General features: G+C 43.0%; 1 protein-coding gene across 1 annotated transcript in view; it reads left to right on the plus strand.

Moving 5' to 3' along the window:
* The window catches only part of LOC122794375 (symplekin-like), a 1,034,965-nt gene that overhangs the window by 149,024 nt on the left and 864,708 nt on the right, over positions 1-21,233 (plus strand). The window contains exon 4 of the mRNA XM_044062716.1: positions 19,550-19,785. Within this exon, the coding sequence (XP_043918651.1) occupies positions 19,550-19,785 (236 nt within the window). The remainder of the gene's footprint in view (positions 1-19,549; positions 19,786-21,233) is intronic.

Here is a 21,233-nt window from a genome sequence, read left to right on the forward strand (position 1 = left end):
CCTCCTTCTGTTGTATAGCTTATTTATGGGTGACAACCACCTGATTGGTTTCTTATGTTTGGAGGAGTGCATCTTGGTTTTATTTGGGATGTCTCGATCCATGCATCCCTGTAGATGCTCATAGAATGCACTTGTAAATGATTCTGCAGATTGTATAGCATTATCCAATTATTATAAAGCAAATTATTATAAAGCAAATTATTGTAAAGCAAGGGGGCTTTGGAACTTTCCACTTTGGTCTTGTGAAGTCTGCAGTTTGCTTTTGAAAATTTCTTCACAGTGGTTTCCTTGACTGGGGGGGGTGTGGATGTCCAGTGTTATTGCTTTATGATCTGATATTACCAGTGAGGGGTTTATCTCTGCTGTGGAACACTGGTACCCCATGTTGGTGATGATCAGGACCAGTATGTTGTCACCTCTTGTGGGCGTGGTGACCAGCTGTTCCAAGGTGTTTGAGTTTTTAAACTCTAGAAAGTATTGGGCAAAGGACGTTGTACACGATTAATTCTCCCAGTCAGTGTTTGGGTAGTTGTAATCTCCTCATATAATGGTGTTTGGTAGGACCTTTATATTTTCCACTGTTGTCAGGAATACTGAGTGAGGTTCCTGAGACAAGGTAGGTGATCTGTAGCAGGCTACAATCTGATAAGCAGCTTTGCCCTATGTTAGTTGCACTTGCCTGGTCTCCAAGGCCTCATGCTGTGCCACTAACCTGAAGGTGTGGGCATTCATAAGGTAAATGGATACACCCCTTCCTTTTGTATTTCTCTTTGGGTTTTGGAGCCAAAGATCAGAGGGATTGTGAGTGTTTTACGTGGAGCATGTCCAACAGCTCTGTGTTTGACATAGCTTTGTATGTTAGGCAGAGTTCACCTCTGATTTGGCGGTATGCGAGAGAGTACAGTGGAACATTTTGAGACGGTCTGTGTATGGCATGTATTTCAGGCCGCTAATGCTCTTTGTGAGGTATTTCTGCAGGCTTTCCAGTCATTGTAGATGTCTTGTGAAGTACATAGCAAAAGGGGCATTGTACTCTATTATGGATCTAGTGAGTGATGAGTAGAGGGGAGCAATGTCCTCTTCTATTCTGCATGAGACACCTTTTGTGATGAGGTGTGCCACATAGAAGGATTTCCTGACTACTGTGGGGATGTGATTATCACAGGTGTGTCCACTGTCCACATGTGACCCAAGGTCTCATCACATTTTCAGTGTTAAGTGTACTACCGCCTATGTTGTAGTTCATGGCTACAGAGTTTTTACCAAAGGGGATGACAGTGCACTTTTTGGCATTGAGCTTGAGGCCATGGCTTTGACACCAGGCATCTGTCTCACTGAGGCCCTTTTGTAGGATGTCCACATCTTTAGTAGTTTCAGTTATGGTTCCTAGTATGCAGTCATCTGGAAACTTCATTAGCCAGACTTCCATGTTAAAGTTTACTTCAGGGAAGTAGATACCAAACAGGACAGGACCCAGGACTGAACCCTGTGGCACTGCACTTGTCATTGGTCCAAAGTCAAACTTGGAGTCTGCTACTTTCACAGTGTGTGTTCTGTCAGTGAGCCAGTTGGCAACCCATCTTGTGACATAGTAATTTATACCTAGTTTAGTGGGTTTATCTATAATGCCAGAGTGGGGGATGGTTTTGAAAGCCGTGGCAAGATCTGCATAGGCTGTGAACCACCTTACCCTTGTCTACTGTTCTGGTGACTGCTTCAATGACGTCTATCAGGTTTAGGAGACATGATCTGCATTTTACAAACCCAACATGGTTGTGGTCCAGAGTTTGGAGAATACCAATTTTTATAAGTTATATGATGATACATTCCATGGCCTTGCAGAGCAGGCTCATCAGGCTAATGGGGCGCTAGTTCCTGTGGTCCGTGCTGTCTCCACCCTTGTGTAGTGGGATCCAGCAGGCACAAAGCCTGAGATGAGGCTATGACTGAACATGGTACGTCAGTGTGGTGCCTGTTCGTTCTGTAGTTTGTGTAGAACACAGCCTGGGAAGTTATCTGGTCCCATGGATGCTGTGTTCCTGGCTTTGGAGAGTGTTTTTTACCTGTGCAGCCATGATGACAGCAACTTTGCAGTCTTCCGTTATAGAGATGTGCTCTTTCATGGGTGAGATGGGGGTAAAGGTAGCACTGATCCTATCTGCCAGGATGTTGGCAATATCAGTTGGGTCTGTATATTTAGTGCCATTGTGTTGTAACTCAGAGCAGATCTGAGTGTTACCATTGAGATTCTTGACATAGCTACAGAATGCTTTGTGGTTGTCTTTAGAATCAGTGTCGATTTTGTTTTCATAACTAGCTTTGGAGGATTTTATCAGGGATCACAGCTTGTTACTGATGTTGACCATGGAGCTCCTCCACTCATGGGATTTTACCCTCTTTTGCAACATTTGCTTCCTTCTGTTGTGCAGTTTGTTTATGGCAGAGGAACACCAGATTGGCTTCCTTTTCTTGGAGGATAGCATATTGGTTCTGTTTGGGATAGCACTATGCATGCAGTCATGTAAATGCTTATAAAGTGCAATTGGGAAGGATTCAGTAGTCGTAACTGTATTGTCCATCTGCATGGGTGTCCTGCAGTTCAGCACTTCTGTCTTAAGATGCATGAAGTTGACTTTGGAGACATTTTTTAACATGGTTTCCTTAATGGGGGTGTGGGTCCAGGATGTAGATATGTAGGGTAATTAGCTTATGGTCAGATGGGGCCAATGAGGCGCTGACTTCAAGTGTGGAACACCGGTCACTCAGGACAAACCAAACCCCGTAACCAACACAAATAACCACAAAGTGAACTAAATGCTACTCATTGCCAGAAGTCTCAGCCTCCAGATGCACACACTCAAGGCACTTTGCATTATGGAGGATATTGATATCTGTGCAGTAACAGAAACCTAGTTCAAGGCTCCAGACAGTACACCAGCACTACCAAGATACTACTCATTCCATACCTTCCAGCATCAGAACCTGGATCATAGCACATAGGGTGAAGATGTATCCATATTCATCAAGGATACCTACACCTCTCTCTACATGCTCTCTACAGGATATGTACCCATAGAATGTTGCACAGCAACGTTCTTCACACTCCACATGAGTGGGGCCACAAAAAACCCTTGGCATTCATGCTCTATGAGCGTGACGAGTGTGTTCTGCAAGGCAATGGAGCCAGTCATAATGGAAGTCAACAATACAGAGATTGGGAACCCTCACACAGTTGAGCACACCCAGTTTGGCTTCGTGAAATGCAGACCACACCTACTGAACTGGGAGGATTTCTTTGACAGTTACCCAGGCAACAGATGATTGAAATGAGCTCAACACAGCCTACCTATACCTTGCTATGGCCTTTGACAACATTCCCCAGTCAGGTATCATAGATGAACTCACCAACCTGGCCATGAATCCATACATCACAAGATGGATTGCAAACTTGTTCACAGATAGATCCCACAAATTAAGAGTTGCTGGCTACATGTCAGACTCTACACCGGTAACAACTGGTGCCCCCCCCGGGTTCAGTCCTGGGGTCCCTCCTGTTTGGTATAGACTTCTCAAAAGTACATGCCAACACAGGAGGGTTGTGGTTGACTAAGTTTGCTGGAAACTGTAAAGTGTTTGCCATAATAGACCATGGCAATTGTTTTCATTGTTACATACTGGTACTTGTCTGTAGTTACTACTAAGGGTAACACTCAGTTGCTTGTCTGGTGCAGGATTCATCAGATCATGCATGCACACACTCACATCCTTGAACAAGTGCAAAGTATGACTCTGTCGCAATACATATAAGTGTAAACAACTTGAGATATACCTCCCTGGACTATATGAAAAGAGACATGATGGAGCTATTGGACTATGTGTTTTAGGCAGGTATGTGCCTAGGATTGAGAAGTGTCCTACCTTTCCCAAGTATAAGGCTTCAGTAAAAGCAAACAATAATTGACTTCAGTAATTGGATTAGCTTTTGGTGTCATTTGAAGGGGCTACAATATTTGTCAGTTGATGAGGATATGATTGACAGGCTACAATACTTCGCCAGGAATGGCCTGCAGCTGTCCCCTCTAGGCTTTCAAATATTGGGTAAAACGTTGTCTCCCCTCATCATGCCTTTTTTAGGTAATGTCAACCAGATAAACCTACCAGCATACAGAAAGAAGCAAAGGAAAAGATAAAGGTGTTACTGATCAATACTAGGAGCCTGAACAAGAAACTTCCCTCCCTGCAAGCCCCACTCACCTTGGAGCATGTAGACGTCTGTGTAGTGACTAAGTGGTCTCTACACAGATGTCTATGTCCTCCAAGGTGAGGATGTAGATCTATATGCAGTGACTGAGAAGTGGTTTAAATTGGCAGAGAGTACCCCGGCTGTGCCTTCCACACATTTAGATCTGCTGCTACAATGCAGGAAGGGAAAAAAGATGGAGGTGTCTTAATCTTCACCTAGAAGAGACTCACATCAAGACTGGTAAAGCAGCAAGATGCCATACAGCATCTTCATGTTCAACTCAGCATCAGCAAAGTCCATTACTATATTCTAGCTAGGTATAGCATGCCCTGTATGACCCAGAAATGACATAGTACCTACTTATACGAACTGGAGTCACTGTGCATTAAACCCAGTACCATCTTCTTTGGCAACTTCAACTACCCCACTGTAGACTGGGAAACATAGGCCAACACTGTTCTTCAAAGGCCAACACTATTCTTCAAGCCCAGAGATTCCTGGCCAGAGTTAACACAAATGCTCTGGATCAGCTATTCAGAGTACCCACTAAGAGGAACAACATACTTGATCTTGTCCTTACAAATGTGGGGGAATTATGTTCTGGGTCTGTATTAGAGCATCAAATGTTCTAAACAACGAACACTGACATGAGCGAAAATGCAGGATCTCAAAGGTTTTTTTTAATCACAGTACAGTGAAGATCGGAATAGTTGCCATTTCCTCACTGTAGTGCGATCTTGGAGTTACAATATATATATTTAGTGGGGGGGGGGCACAGCCCCCCACAATAACATTTTTGAGGTCCTGCATTTTTGCTCATGTGAGTGTTCGCTATTTAGAACATTCAATGCTGTAATATAGACCCTTATGTTCCATCCCATGTGTAACATCCTCTCTTGTCATGTCTGAATACAAAGCAGCATTCTTTGAAGTAAAATTAAAACCCCAAATTTTTGCTGCCTCTGGAACTTTTAGAAACTTTTCCAGGGCAAACTATCTACTTCTAAGTGATGCCGTGACAGTTTCAAATCTCCCCCAAACCCAAAACACTCTACTGCTTATGCAGTAACAAACACCACTAACTTATATTAGCATATAAACACTGCACAGAAGTAGCTGTACCCAGAAGAAACAAGCACAAGGCAAACTCTAAAAATAAACCTCTCTGGTGGAACCCCAATATCAGTAAACTTTATAGTGAAAGAAACAACATTATGTGCAAAAATAAGAAGCACAACACTCAGCATGTTAGAAATTCCATCATTAGAGTAAATAAGCAACTCAAGAGTCTAATTAAAACCACCAAGGCCAAATTTGAGGCAAAATTACCAGCTTAGGTCGAGGACAACCACAAGGCCTTCTTTAGCTACGCCTGTTATATGAAAAGCAGTGATCTATGCAGATAGTAAACAATAACACTTGTACTGAAATGTAAGATATAGCAAACTTGCTGGATGGTAAATCATCCCACCTCCACCCCAGAATATCTCACAAGAAATAGAAACCAGTATGCCTCTAGTTATCACACAGGATCAAGTAATGGAAGCTCTGTCAGAAGTCAAAAATGCTGTATCTAAGGACCCTGACAACATCATGAAGCATGACTTATCCATGCCCCTAACAACAACGTTCAACCTCAGCCTCCAAACAGGCTTTGTACCAAGCTTATGGAAAACAACAACAGTTATACCCCTGCACAAGGGTGGGCCATCTACCAGCCCAGCTAACTACTGGCCTATAAGTCTGGCCAGCATCATATGTGATTCCATGGAAAAAATTTAAATGGAATTAATCAGTAAGGACATAGGAGACCTCCAAATACTTGATCCATCCCAGTTTGTTTTTTTTAAAGGCATTTTGTGCCTACATAACCTATTGGCTTTATTCTGTAAAGTCACGAAAGTAATAGATGAAGGCAAAATGGTACACAACTCCTGCCTAGACTTGGTCAAAGCTTTTGACAAAATATCCCAGTCAGGCATTGTAGAAAAGCTTACTAAATTAGGAATAAGTCCCTACATTACCTGCTGGCTTTTCAGCTGGTTTATTGATAGGACACAGGAAGTCAAGGAAAGGAAGCTAGCTAAGCAAAAAGGCCAGTCACTAGTGGAGTCCCACAGGGTTCAGTGCTGGGACCACTCCTGTTTGGCATCTACTTCTCAGAAGTCCAAGGAAATGTCAAAGGTCTTTGGTTTACCATTTTTGCAGATGATTGCAAGCTGGGAGCAGTCACTGAATCCCCTAAAGACTCAGCCATCCTCTATGAGGGCCTGTCCCAAACAAATAACTGTTGCCAGAGTCATGGACTAAATGTAAATGCCAAAAAGTGCATTATTGTATCCCGTGGGAAGCCGACTGCCCCGGGAAATTATCATGTTGACAATGTACCACCTAAGAGTTGATCCACTAGTTAGAGATTTGGGAACCTACTTAGTGACCTAGCATTTGGCCAACATATTTCTACATTTGTGAGGAAGTCCTTCTGTATTGCTCAACTTATAAGCAAAGGGATATCCAGTGATGTCATTGCTCTACTGCACTCAGACCTCATCAGGCCCATCATTGAGTATAATGTCCCTTTGTATGTGCCTGTTTAGACATGTGCAACAACTAGAGTGCCCACAGAGGCTCTTCACAGAGAATAAATAAATATATATATATATATATATATATATATATATATATATATATATATATATACAGGGACTAAACTACAAGACCTACATGGACCATCAAAGCTCTATTGCTATACTGTTCTTTAATGTAAACAGAGCAGTTTGGAGGGACAGGTACATGTTCCAGAGGAAACCACTACTCTGGAACAGACTTTCCATCCATGTAAAACAGACCACATCCCTGTACCTATTCAAGTGCTGCTGCTTAGATCGGTGGATGTGAATAAGGAAATTTGCCCTAGGACTGCCCTCTGTGCTGCTAAAGGACAGAGGCAGCATCTAAATAGCCTATCCTGCAGCAGGATTCCCTTTCAGTACCCGGTGGCATGACCCCAGAAACATTCATTCACAAATGGGAAGCATGGGAATAAAAATCTTGGTAAGGGTAATTTGAACAGCTAATGGGATAGCATGGCTGTCCTTAAAATGGACCTTCAGAGCGGTTAGCATATTTTTCAACCATAAACCTGTGAACCTAATATGCTGGGGGGGGTTTGTTGTTGCTTTTTTGGAGAGGGATTTTTTTTCTAATAATTTGGTCTTGCATTTAATGTTTTACAAATGGAATTTTGCCCCTTGGTAGTGCCTGCCAATGATAACACCAACACTATAGGCTGTGTAACTATGACAATAAAGACAACCCTGGAACATATAACAATTGTTGGAAAGTACAGACCACCAAAGTCAAGTGCAGATGACCTAGAGGAATTCATACATTTCTTGCATGAAAAGAGGAGGGAAGAATAATATTAGTTGGGGACTTAAATTTACTAGAAACAGACTGGAATAATATTGATTCTACAACATTAGTAAGGAAATTATTCACAGCATATATTCAGGAACAACAATTGCTTCAGATTGTAAAAAAAAAACTACCGGGAGACTGAACATACTAGACATTGTTTGTGTTCCTATAGAAATTACTGTAACTTCAAGTCAAGTTTTACCACCATTGATGTGCAGTGATCATGGGGTTATACAGCGGTTAATTTGTTGCTAGATAATGCTGCCAAACTGAAATCTAAGCCAATGCACAGCACAGAAGGTTAATTACAGATTACATGGAAGCAAGTCACTGTGTAAAACTATATGGAGTGAGGTGTTCAGTGGAAAAAATGCAGATGGAATGTGGAAAGTTTTGAAAGAGAAATTGCTTGAGTGAAAAAAATCAAAAAAAATATTTAACATCAGGATCTAGGCATACAACATCGGGGGATATATTTCCGTAAGAACAAGATATCTGATTAAGGTGAGAGACAAACAATATAAGAAATGGAAGAGAGCTCGAACTATAACTTTGAAAACTGAAATAAACGAGCTGGACAGATTAAGCATAGTGTGAGACAAGATCAATAACATTTTGAAGAAAATGTATATAAAGATATTGAGCATAATAGGAAACCTTTTTATAGATGCATAAGATGTGGAAGGAGTAAAGGCACACAAATTAATAAACTGTGTGCAAACTCTAAAATGTATTCTCAGACACAACACATTATAGATATATTTACAAAATCTTACGCAAAACAGTTTGGCTCCACAAAAGGGGTGGTAAATTGCCCTAGTGACATCCAGGTAACCCCAGATACTGGAATCAAATTAGATTATATTGAAAAAGAAGTGAGGAAACTGGATCCAAATAAAGCACAGAGAGAAGACGGAATTAGTAACAATGACCTGAGAACACTTCAGCAAGAACTTACAGAAACATTATATATCTGTTATTCACTACTTCATATAAATATGGGGAGATTCCTCAGGATTGGAGACATGTGCTTATTAAACCTGTTTTTAAGGGAAAGGGGAGTAGGACAAACTCAGAGCCATATAGACCCATAAGTCTACTTTCATGTTGTGGAGAAATAATGGAGAAGGTAATATTGGATAAGTTATTGTCAGAACTGGATAGGTTGGGACTTGAAACCATATATCAGCATGCCTATGTTGAAAACAGATCTATTACCACCTGTAACATGATGTTCTATAACAATATAATAACAGCAATGAATGAAAAATTGTGCTGTGATGTAATTTATATAGATTTTAACTTCAGCATTTGACAGGGTCATACACATAGCACTGATCACTAAATTAGTACAACTAGGTATTGATGTACTCTTGATAAGATGGATAGCTCCGTGGCTTACAGATAGGACATGCCAAGTATCATACAGCAACTGGACAGGTGAAATCCTTGGTTACAGTCAGGGTGTCCCATAGGGCTCTGTCCTAGGCCCTTACTTATTTAGATTGTATCTTTCAGAATTAACTTTTTCATCTGAGGTGTTGTACAGTCTATATGCAGATGACCTGAAATTGGGTAAACCGATTACATGTGTTACAGATAAGGCATGTCTGCAAAATAACTTGACTAAATTGACCATTTGGGCACAGGAGAATAATATGCTGATAAATACATCAAAAACTAAGCATATGAGATTTGGTAGGAATAAATTGAAAGGTGAATATTTAATACAACACACAGTGATTGAAACTGTAGACTTATTTAAGGACCTGGGTATATGGGTAGATTCAGCCATGATTTTTTAATCATATCAACCAATTGGTTAATGATAGATGTTAAGTTGTCATTCTCGCCTGGATGGGTTTGGAGCCGATCCTCGGCTCCGACTCGGCCTATACTATAGCTCGAGAGCTATTTTTACCGGCTCGAGGCAGCCCTATATCCCACAATACCATGCGCTAACTCCCCAGATCTCGTTTGCCGCTTCACTGCGAGGTAGTCTGTTTTTACCGTTTCTGGTCAGTAAGTGCTTTTTTCATATATATATTCAGTCTCAGTAGTTTTTTTCCAGTTACTTACCCTTTTTTAGGTCCCTTCTATCTGCCTTGCCCTTTCGGTAGCCCTTTTTCCCCTTCTTTAGTTAGTTTTTTTTTATCTTGGGCCTATGGGCTTTTCCTTAGTTTTCCCCCACCCCTTTCAGTGTGTGTGTGGGTTTTTAGTCAGTTCCCTTTAACTTAAATAAGTGTGTGTGTGTGGACTGACTGTGTTCCTTTTCATTTTTTGTCAGGATGTCAAAGGACCCTAAGGTTTCGGGATTCAAGAAGTGTGACTCGTGCTGTCAGAAAATGTCTCTGACAGACGGTCACACTTCTTGTGTCTATCGCTTGGGGCCTTTACACCTGCAGGACTCTTGTTCCGTTTGTCACGGATTTAGTTCAAGAGTCCTGCAGGAAAGGCGCAACAAGCTCATCCTAAGGGGCTTGTTAAACCCTGATGACTCCCCGTCCAAGTCTGGTGCGGGGAAGTCGTCAAAAACTGCCAAACTCTCGGCTCCAGCTTCTGAGCCAAGGGCTGGCGTTATCGAGACGGCTCCGACCTCGGTTCCGTCTGGCTCCGAGGCGAGCAAAGTGGTTTCCACTCCGAAACCATCATCGGAGCCGACCCCAGCGCGCAAGCGCTTTAGGTCCCCTTCACCAGAGTCCGTTAGATCGGCTCCGAGGTCCCCTCTCCTATTGGAGCGGAGTCATAGGACTCATTCATCGAGGTCATCCAGGCTCTCCGACCATGACATCGAGAGGGTGGTCAGTAGACTCATAAAATCTCAGGCGCTGGCCCAAATGCTCCAGAGCCCATCTCACCAGACTGTGGCTCCTTCGATACAGCTATCCATTCCTCCTCCAACTCATCTCTCGAGTTCAGAGCCAGAGTTTGTCGGAACCGAGACCTTGCCCACGTTGGAGCCGATACTTCCTCCTTCGGCTCCGGTGTCATCGGCTCTGACCTCTTCATTGGTTCCGTCCGTGGAGAGGTCCGGGCACCGAGACTCCATTGTTGGCTCCAAGGGGGCGAGTGGCATCGGACCCTTGTCCGACCCCGCTCTCCCTCTTGGAGCTTCGGCTCTGGTCAGTTCTGCCCCGATATCATTCTCGGAGCCTTCTCTGTCGGTTCCGGTCTCTTCGGAGCCGGGGCTACCTTTGGTATCTGATAGGGGAGCCTTCGAGGTGATGAGGAGTGTCCTGGACCCAGTGTCCACTCCAAGGTTAAGTTCTGCGGCTTCTCCCTCTGTAGGTTCATAGGTTCATACTAGGCTATCTGCCCGAGGGCATTTACAAGCCTAGCCCATAGTTTTGTGGCTTACGCCACCCCTGTAGTTTGGAGAAACTATGCCCATTATTTTGCTGTGCCTCTGTCGAGCAGTGACACTGAGGTAACCCCTGGGGTGTATCTGCGATCTCCCATCCATTCGTCAAGATTCCTCTTGAACAAGGCCAGCGAGGTGCTCTGCCTCACATATACCAGGATTTTGTTCCACAGCATAGGGAGTCTTTGGGTGATGAATCTATCCCTCCAGCACGTCCTATTAATAACCGTGTCGAGGTTTAAGTCTCCCGCCCTTGTGGCTCTGAGGGATCTAGATTTTTTGAGATGAAGCATGTTCATCAAATCTGGGTTTGACATGGCCGTGTATGTCAGGCACAGGTCACCTCTGAGCAAGCGGTAAGCAACTGAATATAGCTGGAGTTCTTTCAGTCGGGCAGCATAAGACAGATTTTTGAGACCCTTTATCCTTTTGGTGAGGAACTTTTGTGGCCTCTCCAGCTGCTGCAAGTGTCGGGTCAGATACATTCCGAATGGGGCATTGTACTCAATCATTGGTCTGATGAGTGATGAGTATAGGGAGACTATGACCTCCCTTGATTTAGATGTGAATCCCTTCATGATAAGGTGGGCAATGTAGAAGGTCTTCCTAACTACTTTAGCAATATGAGTGTCGAATGAAAGGCTACTGTCAACCTGGGTCCCCAGGTCCCTGATAACTTCTTCTGTGATCAGTGGATTTCCACCTATATGGTAGCTAGGGGTAACCTTGTTTTTCCCGAAGGGTATGACTATGCATTTCTTGGCATTTAACTTTAGGCCATGGCTCTGGCACCAGTTATCCGTTGTGCCTGTTACAGTCTTTGGCCATCCTCCTACACCCGACAGCAGAGATCCAAAGCGTAGGGTACCCACCTTGGGTGTCTCCTCCTCTTCCGAGGGCTCCCCTGAAGTTTCAGGGGAACCCCCTAGGAAAAGGAAGTGCAAGAGGAAGCACATAGACTCCCCCAAGTCTGTCACGTCGGACACCGACTTGGATGAGTCAGAAGGTTCCCCCAGATCCCCCTCTGAGGATGTCTCCTTTTCAGACATCCTGGAGATCCTAAGACAGAGCGGAAATTGGTCCACTCTCAAACCTTCCGAGGATGAGTCGGTTTACCTTGACGCCTTTGGATCTCGCCCTTCCACCTCCTGGGTGTCTTCCCCTTTCGACCCACTAATGGAGGTAGTGGCTAGAAAGGCATGGGCAGCTCCTGATTCAACGGAACCTACCCCTAGGAGGCCTTCTAAATTTATTTCTGCACCAGATGACAAATCCTTTCTCACCAAAGGTGTTTCAGTTGATGCTATGGTGGTAGCAGCAGCCACTAAGAAGGAACTGGCTGATCCTTCTGTATCTGTTCATCCTCCTAACAAAGAGTCCAGGACCATGGACAGGTACTGCAAGCGGACCTTTGCTTCAGCGACCTTTTCTATGCGATCGCTGAACTATTTATGTCATTTCACCCACCTTCAGAGACACTTGCTGAAAGAGCTGGGTGAAACGGTACAGGATCTTCTGCTGCGGGGTTTAAGGACAAAATAAACTCTCAGCTGGCTACCCTGAACTCCATTGTTAACTCCTCCATGCGGCTTATCTCTTATGCAGCCGATGGAGTGAGTAGGGCCGCTGGCACAGGCGTTTCGTTGAGACGTCACGCTTGGATGCGACTCTGTAACTTTGCCGATCCCTTCAAGGCGTCCTTCACCAACACCCCTTTGATGGATCAGAATTGTTCGGACCTCAGGTGAAGAATACCCTCACCAGATGCGAGCAAGATGGTAAGACTCTCTCTGCCATGGGAGTCTGTTTTTCCACGCCTTCTAGACCTTATCCTAAGGGACAGAAGGGTGGAAAGATGTGGTTCCGCAAACCACAGGAAGTCGCGCCTGCCGCACGTGGTGAATTTCCCCCTAGAGGCAGAGGGGTGGAATAATAACAGATGCCGCCCCAGGGGCAGAGGGGGTCCACAGAACCAGGGTTCCAGGGAATCTTTCCCTGACCAACCCTTTCAGCATCCCTGAGAAGCTGCCCGACTGTCCGCCTTCGGAGGCAGTCGGGGGGGGGATTATCTCTGTACCCGGAAGCCTGGCAATCCCTCTCCCAAGACACATGGGTACAGAAGATCATATCCGAGGGTTACAAAATCCCTTTCACTTTCCCTCCGGTACAACCTCCAAATCCCCTACCAGACGTACCACCCGCACAAAGGGGTCAGGCTCAGCTAGAAATAAACAAAAAATAGGGAATACAAACTGGAGCAAAGAAATCCAAATATAATATGAGCGCTTCCGGAAAAGGCAACGCTTCTCCTTCATCAGATCTGATGAAGGAGAAGCATTGCCTTTTCCGAAAGCGCTCATATTATATTTGGTTTTCTTTGCTCCAGTTTGTATTTGCTATTTTTTTGTTTTTTTCTTTGGCTTGCGATTGTTCTTTGGTCAGCTAGAAATAAAAAAGCTGTTAGAAAAAAAGAGTCATTCAGGCAGTCCCAGCAGATCAGCTAGGATCCGGAATCTACTCCAGATTCTTTTTGGTACCAAAAAAGACAGGAGAATGGAGACCCATTTTGGACCTCAGCAGGTTAAACAACTCTGTACTAAAGACAAAATTTCGGATGGTAACACTGCAGTCCATTCTACCCTATTTGGGCAGAGACAACTGGATGTGCTTGTTAGACCTCCCGGACGCGTACTACCATATAAAAATACACAGGCGCTCCAGGATGTTTCTCCGCTTCCGGCTGGGAGTCAGTTATTTTCAATTCAGGGCCCTGCCCTTTGGTCTCACCACAGCCCCCCGGGTGTTCACCAAATGTTTGGCAGTGGTCACGGCTCACCTGAGACAGAAAGGATTCCAGGTGTTTCCATACTTAGATGACTGGCTCATTTCCGCTACCACCAAACAGGATCTCATAATGGCCAGGGATTACACTATTCAACTTTGCAACAGTCTGGGTATTTCTATAAATTTTGCAAAGTCCTCCTTGTCACCTTGTCAATGTATAAACTTTATAGGCGCTGTATTAAACACCACAGAAATGTTTGCAACATTACCGCCTCAGACATAAGGCAGAATGTTTAGCTCCTGTTTCAGCCCAACAGAGTCCAAGTCAAGCTAGTATTGAAAGTGTTGAGCCTCATGGCGGCGGCGATTCTTCTACTTCCATTAGCCCGCTTCCACATGAGGCTCCTTCAGTGGATGCTGTTTTCTCAGTGGTCCTTTCAACAGCTACCAATGACCCACAACATTTTGATAACCCCATCTTGCAAGAAACATCTCTCCTGGTGGATGGTTTCCCCTCAGCTTTTTCAGGGCAGACCCTTTGTTCTCCCCCGTGCAGTTGCCACTGTCACAACGGATGCCTCCCTGATCGGGTGGGGGAGGCATTTTCAGGGCAGGACGGTCCAGGGCACTTGGCAACAGTCAGAATGCCACCTGCACATAAATGTCCTGGAGATGAGGGCAGTGCTTTTGACGTTGCAAGCCCTACAGAGCTCTCTTCCCATGGGGACTATAGCAATTCAAACGGACAATATGTCTGTGGTGTGGTACATAAACAAGTAGGGCGGAACAAGGTCCTACCCCCTCTGTCGAGAAGCACTCAGACTTTGGCAATGGGCGATTTCATCTCAACGGTTTCTGATAGCAACGCACATCCCCGGGAAGTCCAACGTCATAGCAGACAGATTGAGCAGAACTATCCGCATGCCTCACGAGTGGTCTCTAAATCAAACGGTAGCAGACGGAATTTTTCAGAAGTGGAGCCAGCCTTGCTGCGACCTTTTCGCAACTCCCCAAAACAGCAAGTGCCTCGACTTCTTCACACTTTTTCCTCTACCAGGCCAACCCCTCAGAGACGCTCTTGTTCACGTTTGGCCCTGGGGTCTTCTTTATGCCTTTCCTCCCTTTCCATTGATCCCGCAATTAATTCAGAAAGCAACCGCATTGAGATCCAAAATGATCCTCATTGCCCCATTTTGGCCTCGACAAGTTTGGTTCCTGTTCCTGCACAAATATCTACTGGAACAGCCTTGGCATCTGGAACCCCGTCCGGATCTGTTGACCCACCTCATGGGCAAGCTGCATCAGTCTCTACATTCCATCAACCTCACAGCTTGGTTGCTCCACTTCCAGCCATAGCCAGGCTTCCCCTTATTTCTCCTCCTGTTCGTGATATCATTCTGGCTTCCCATAAGTCGAATACTAGGAAGACTTATGCGAGTAAATGGAAGTGTTTTTCACACTGGGCACAAACTAGATCCTTAGATCCTTTCCATGCACCCATTCATGAGGTTCTAGACTTTCTGGCGGAGATTTTTCATTCAGGGTCATCATCGGCCACTATCAGGGTACAATTAGCGGCCATTGCTAATTTTCATGTTGGACTCTCAGAAGCAAATACTATGTCCCACAAACTCTGTAAAGCCTTTCTCAAGGGCATCTTTTTGCTCAGACCTCCAGTCAAAGATCCACCCCCACAATGGGATTTGAATTTAGTTCTAACCTCACTAATTCTGCCCCCTTTTGAACCTGCAGCTTCTTGCTCCCTCAAACTTCTTTCTTGGAAAATGCTGTTTTTAGTAGCAGCTATAACATCTGCCAGAAGGGTATCGGAACTTCAAGCATTGTCTGTCCGTCCTCCTTATTTGGTTTTTCATAAAGACAGGGTAACTCTCAGAACAAACCCTTCCTTCCTACCAGAAGTGTTATTGGAAGCAAATCTAAACCACTCCATTGATTTGCCTCTCTTTTTCCCAGACTATACCAACAGGGCTGAACAAAAATTAAATTCATTAGATGTTCATTGCCAATTACGGTATTACCTAGACAGGACAAAACAATTCAGAAAGTCAGACCAGCTCTTTCTCTCTTATGCTGCAGGCAAGAAAGGGCTTCCGGAATCGAAGGTTACTCTTTCCAGATGGCTGACATCTATTATTACGTTTGTCTATGAGTTGAGACACAGGCAACTTCCCTCTAGGCCTAAGGCTTATTCAACCAGGGCACTATCAACTTCAACGGCGTTTCAAGCACGGTTACCACTAGATGCCATTTGCGCAGCAGCTACATGGGCTTCCAAACATACCTTTATTGCCCATTACAAGCTTGATTTAGCCTCCAGAAATAGAGCTGATTTTGGTTCCACTGTACTCAGGAGTCTGTTCCATTGAGCCACCCAGGACTAAGATGCTAGGGACGCTGTCCCATCCAGCAAGAATGAAGGCGAGAATGACAACTTAACATTAAGAAGTTATGTCTTACGATAACGTTCCATGTTAGTTGTCTTCTTCTCGCCTTCTTTCTTGCGTCCCTCCCTCCTGCCCCCTAGCCTGGATAGACTCAAGGTTCTGAGTCCTTCCATTTCCGGAGATACAATATGTTGCGTCTTTTTCCTTGTATCCTTAGTGTTACTAGCAGGTAATCTGTACTCGTAAAAGAGGATTATAATATTATTATTATAATATTATTATTTATACTATGTCTTAGCTTCCAAATGAGATCTGGGGAGTTAGCGCATGGTATTGTGGGATATAGGGCTGCCTTGAGCTGGTAAAAATAGCTCTCGAGCTATAGTATAAGCCGAGTCGGAGCCGCGGATCGGCTCCGAACCCATCCAGCAAGAAAGAAGGCGAGAAGAAGACAACTAACATGAAACGTTATGGTAAGTACATAACTTCTTATTATAGAACTATAGATTGTATAAAAATATTTATAAAGTCTAGGAAATCAAAAATAATGAAGTTATCGTTTGTTAGTTACATTAGACCCAAACTGGAGTATGTAATAACAATATAGAAACCCTGTAAGAAAACAAGCATGAATAAACAGGAAAAAGTACAATGGAAATATACCAAGGGTATCCATGGATGTGAAAATTTAAGTTATGAAAGACTAAAATATCTGAACTTGTATGTTGTCTCTTACAGATATCTAAGAGGAGATCTTATTCAGGCATATAGGACATTTAGTGATAACTATCTCTGGGAATGTTTGGGGTTAACAAAAAGTACTAGAGAATCATCAGATAACCTATGTAGAAGATTCTGTAGGAATGAGAAGTGCACTAAGTGGTTCTCTGACAGAGTAGTTGATGCTTGGAACAGACTACCGAATTACATTAAAGCAAGTACAAGTTTAGATATTTTTAAGAACAACCTGGGCACTTATTATGGGAACAAGTGTTTTGGTATACTGGCAAGGTAGAAGGGCATTAATGCTCGTGCTTGAAATATTTGTATGTTTGTACGTATGCTTTAAGTCAACACCTTGTTGTACTGGACAAGTTGGTGTTCACATTTTTTTCATATGATTTAGGTACATTGTATAATGTGACAGTGTATTTGTCAAGTATGTGAAGCCCTATATTCACAGTTCAGGACTGCGCTGCTGATCATTTAGTTTGTGAGTGTTCTCCGGTCTCATCTGTAGAGCATATTGAAGGTAGGGGTAGCTTGTGTTGTATGCCGTTCATTACAAACCTACATCACAGATTATTTCTTGGACACGATTACTATGTGTTTGGTAAATGTGTGGTCACAGGCATAGTATGTGCTGTACTACTCTACACACACAAAGACGTGACTTTATATGAAACAAATTCTAATACTAGCTGAGAAAACTGTGTTTTCCCAGCATGAAACCTTGACAGTATTTGTATACAAAAACATCACTGCCCACTTAGTAAATGAGCTGTAAACCAAGAGCTACCTTTCTGTCTATGCAATGTCTTGTGATTAGAACATGCATATGTGTTTACACTGTGGCGTCACCTATCTGCTGCACATGAGCAATATTTAAATGTCATTGTGACCTAGACGCTGTGATCTTGTTTAAATCCTCCTCCAGAAACAGCAAAAAGAATAACTGTGTTTACAAATGCAGAGGAAGGTCATACAGTCCCACATGTGTACATCTGTAGCTTCTTTTGTAAGGGTCAGTGTAGCAGTAAATCAGCTTCCTAATGAAAATATGACTATCTTGTGACTGATCCTCATAAATGCCATCCCAGAATATTACAAACTCTTGTCTATGAGCAGCAGCCATGGTTACAGAAATCACTTGCTGGGGGATAAGTACTCCTGTACTCCAGCACTTTTGCTACATAGTATATACCAACTCCAAAATCATTGTATCTCATTGAAAAACAGAAATCTGCAGAGCACAGCAATCTTGACATTTAAATGGAAATCCTATTTGGTCACGATTGATCTAATGGTAAGTAGTCAGTGTTGTTATTTTCTCCTCTCTGTTTTGCATATGACACACTGGACCACAAAATCCTGCTCAGCCACTTGAAATGTACTGCAGGGTTTCAGGTACTGCTGTAGATCAATTTGCCTCTCACCTTTCTGTGTTTGACAGCTCATTCAGTTATCAGGTCATCTCTGATGTCCCATGAATTGGGGTTCAGTTTTGATGCATTTGTTATTCTCATTGGGGATGCTCTACATTATAATTTTTATTTAGATGATACCAAACTTTGCCTCTTCTCTGTTAGGACAGCTTCCTTGGAAAGGACTAAGAAAGTATCCAAAAATGGGTCAACTGTATGCACTTAAGTTCAATATCTCCACCTTGAGGAGTTTAGATTGTCCAGTTTTAGCTGTCACCAATGTTTATGGCTGTTATAAACTAGACTGTGCTGCCAAGGTGAGAGAACTCTGTGTGGTGACTGACAACAGATGGACATTGAAGGGCAAGTGTCATCTGTTGTTAGGTCACCTTGCTTCCATTTCAGGAGTTTTGCCTGCATTAACCATTACCTTCCTCCACAATGCTTTTTTGCTGTTCTGCTTGTCTTGTCACCTATTACTTGGATTACTGAACTCCTTATACCTAGGGTTTCCAGATACAGAACTCAGTTATTGGAATCAAAAGGGAACAATCATAGTTGCTTCTGTTAGATGACATATGCAAAACCTTTAAACAAAACTCTTAGCGAGAAAGGATCCCCAGTGGGGAAACTTATATGCCTAATAGCTTAGGAAGAAGTGCAAATTGTACTGCTGACAGACCAAAGCTGAAGTGATAGTTCAGTACTCAGTCTGGTGGCAAGAAAGTTGTGAGGTAATTCATGCTCAGATCTCCCTAATGTACTTCCTGCCTTCTTCAGGATGAGGTCATCCATTGGATGTATGGCAGAAGATGGAGGAGGTCGGGCTTTATTATGCTGGCTGGACGTATGACTATCCTTGGCAGGATATCCCATCTGTTAGTAATACTGTAAGAGTGACCAGTCTAAAACCTACTATTATGCTAAGTTCTTACACATCTCTACTTTATATGAAATGTTTCTAAGCTGCTGTGAGTAAAAAGGCATTTTTTTTAACTAGGTGCTTTGTTGAGTGTGTCATATTTCATCTGATTCTGTGTGGTACTAAATTCTTAAAATGTCACATTTTATTGATTATTGTAAGAAACTGTTAGCAAGATACCTGTTGCTCATCATCTCTGTTCATGGAAATTATTAAACAGAGCAAAAGCATTGTAAAGGGTTAATACAGATTTTGCTGTTCAAACTACAGATTCCTGTAAAGATCCTGTCTCGCCTGATTACCCAGCTTGATAGGAGGATGAAAGCAGCAGTGATGGATTTCATCCTGGAGGACATAAAAAAACGTCATCACTTGGCTTTTGCTTGGATTTTTCAGGAATACTCGGTTTATTTGAACCAGTACCCACTGGGATCATTACAGGATTATGAGGAGTGCCTTATTTCACTGCTGTTGGGTTTACAAGCAAAACCTGATCACAAAGATAAGTGAGTGTGAGAGGACAGATTTTTTTATGCTGTGAAGTCTGAGTTATAGTTTTAAACATTTAGATAGTGGCTAAAGTGGTTGCCTGTATTTTAATTTTACCAACCATGATTTTTGGTTTGTAGGCTTTCACACCATTCACTACCAACACCAGAATATTTTCATGAGATTAAGCAGAGGTAAATGGGAGAGATTAAGTTACTTCTTAGTACAATGCTTTCACCAATTTACACTATGCATATGAGTTGCTGAAGTTAGGTGTGTAGCACACAGTACTGGACAGTGATCACTGTGGTTGGTACTGATGAGAGGAAAATCTTTACGACTAACTGCTGCTGCTGGCTGTAGGAGTGCTGTGCTGTAATGGTTAGCAGTTTTCATGGGGTACACCTGTGGAATTTAATTATCAGCCACTAGATTTGTAAACGTCCATGCCTACAGTCTTAAACAATATTTCCCCATCTTCTTGTTTTAGTATTGGTTCACATACATAGACATTATTGTAACCACCACCATTTCTTTAATGCTGTTCATATTATTTTGGATTAAGATTCTGAGATATCAGTGATATGCATGCTTTCATAGCTTAGCTCAGTGTAGAGTTTTCTTGCTCCCTGTTGTTATGCCCCATGCGCTACTTCCCCCAGTATAATATCTGAACAAGTGCATCTTTCAACAATATAGTCTTCAACAAGATCAGTGCAGTCTGTATCCTACTGCACATCTTGCCTGAAAGACAAAATGCTGTTGTCAGAAGGTATTTCTGTGAAATCCATAAAAGAACAAGAGGGTTTCTTTTTATATCTTCATATCTTTGCTGTGCTTGTTTCAAGAAGAGTCCATGATAATGTAAACAAGTTACAAGTACATGAAAGGTGAAGAAACTCGGTGATTGTGACAGTAGTATTAAATAGTGGAGTCTAGCAGCTAAGCCATAAACAGCTGTCCCCATGCCCCATCCTTTCTTCTGTCTGCCCTAACTACCCTTAAATTTTTCTTTTACCCTAGAATTGCAGTACTGTCTTTATGTATTTTCTAGAGCACTACCATCATGTGTGAGAAATACTTTCTTAAGTCAGTCTTGAATCATCTCTGATCCATCTGCCATCCATGAGCCCTTATTTTTTATATCCATATTTATTTTATTTTATTTATTTTTCTTTTCATTTTGATGACCAGGGAAGTCCACTGGGCCAAGAAGAGCCTGTTTTCAGTGGAGGCCCGGGGAGAAAAGCTCCAATGAACAATCACAAACATACACAAAGCAGTATATGATACCTCATTTCATTGTGTATTGCACTGTGTGCATGCCAGCCTCTTCAGTCTGCACAGGTGACGACACCTCATTCTGTTTTGTATTGCACTGTGTACATGCCAGCTGTTGTTAATCTTTTCCTCACGTTTCATTCCTCTTACCATTTTGCTGCCTCTACATTGCAGACTTTCTGCA

Source organism: Protopterus annectens, chromosome 1.part0, assembly GCF_019279795.1.
Source record: "Protopterus annectens isolate FY-2018-M chromosome 1.part0, PAN1.0, whole genome shotgun sequence".
Taxonomy (NCBI): Eukaryota; Metazoa; Chordata; order Ceratodontiformes; family Protopteridae; genus Protopterus; species Protopterus annectens.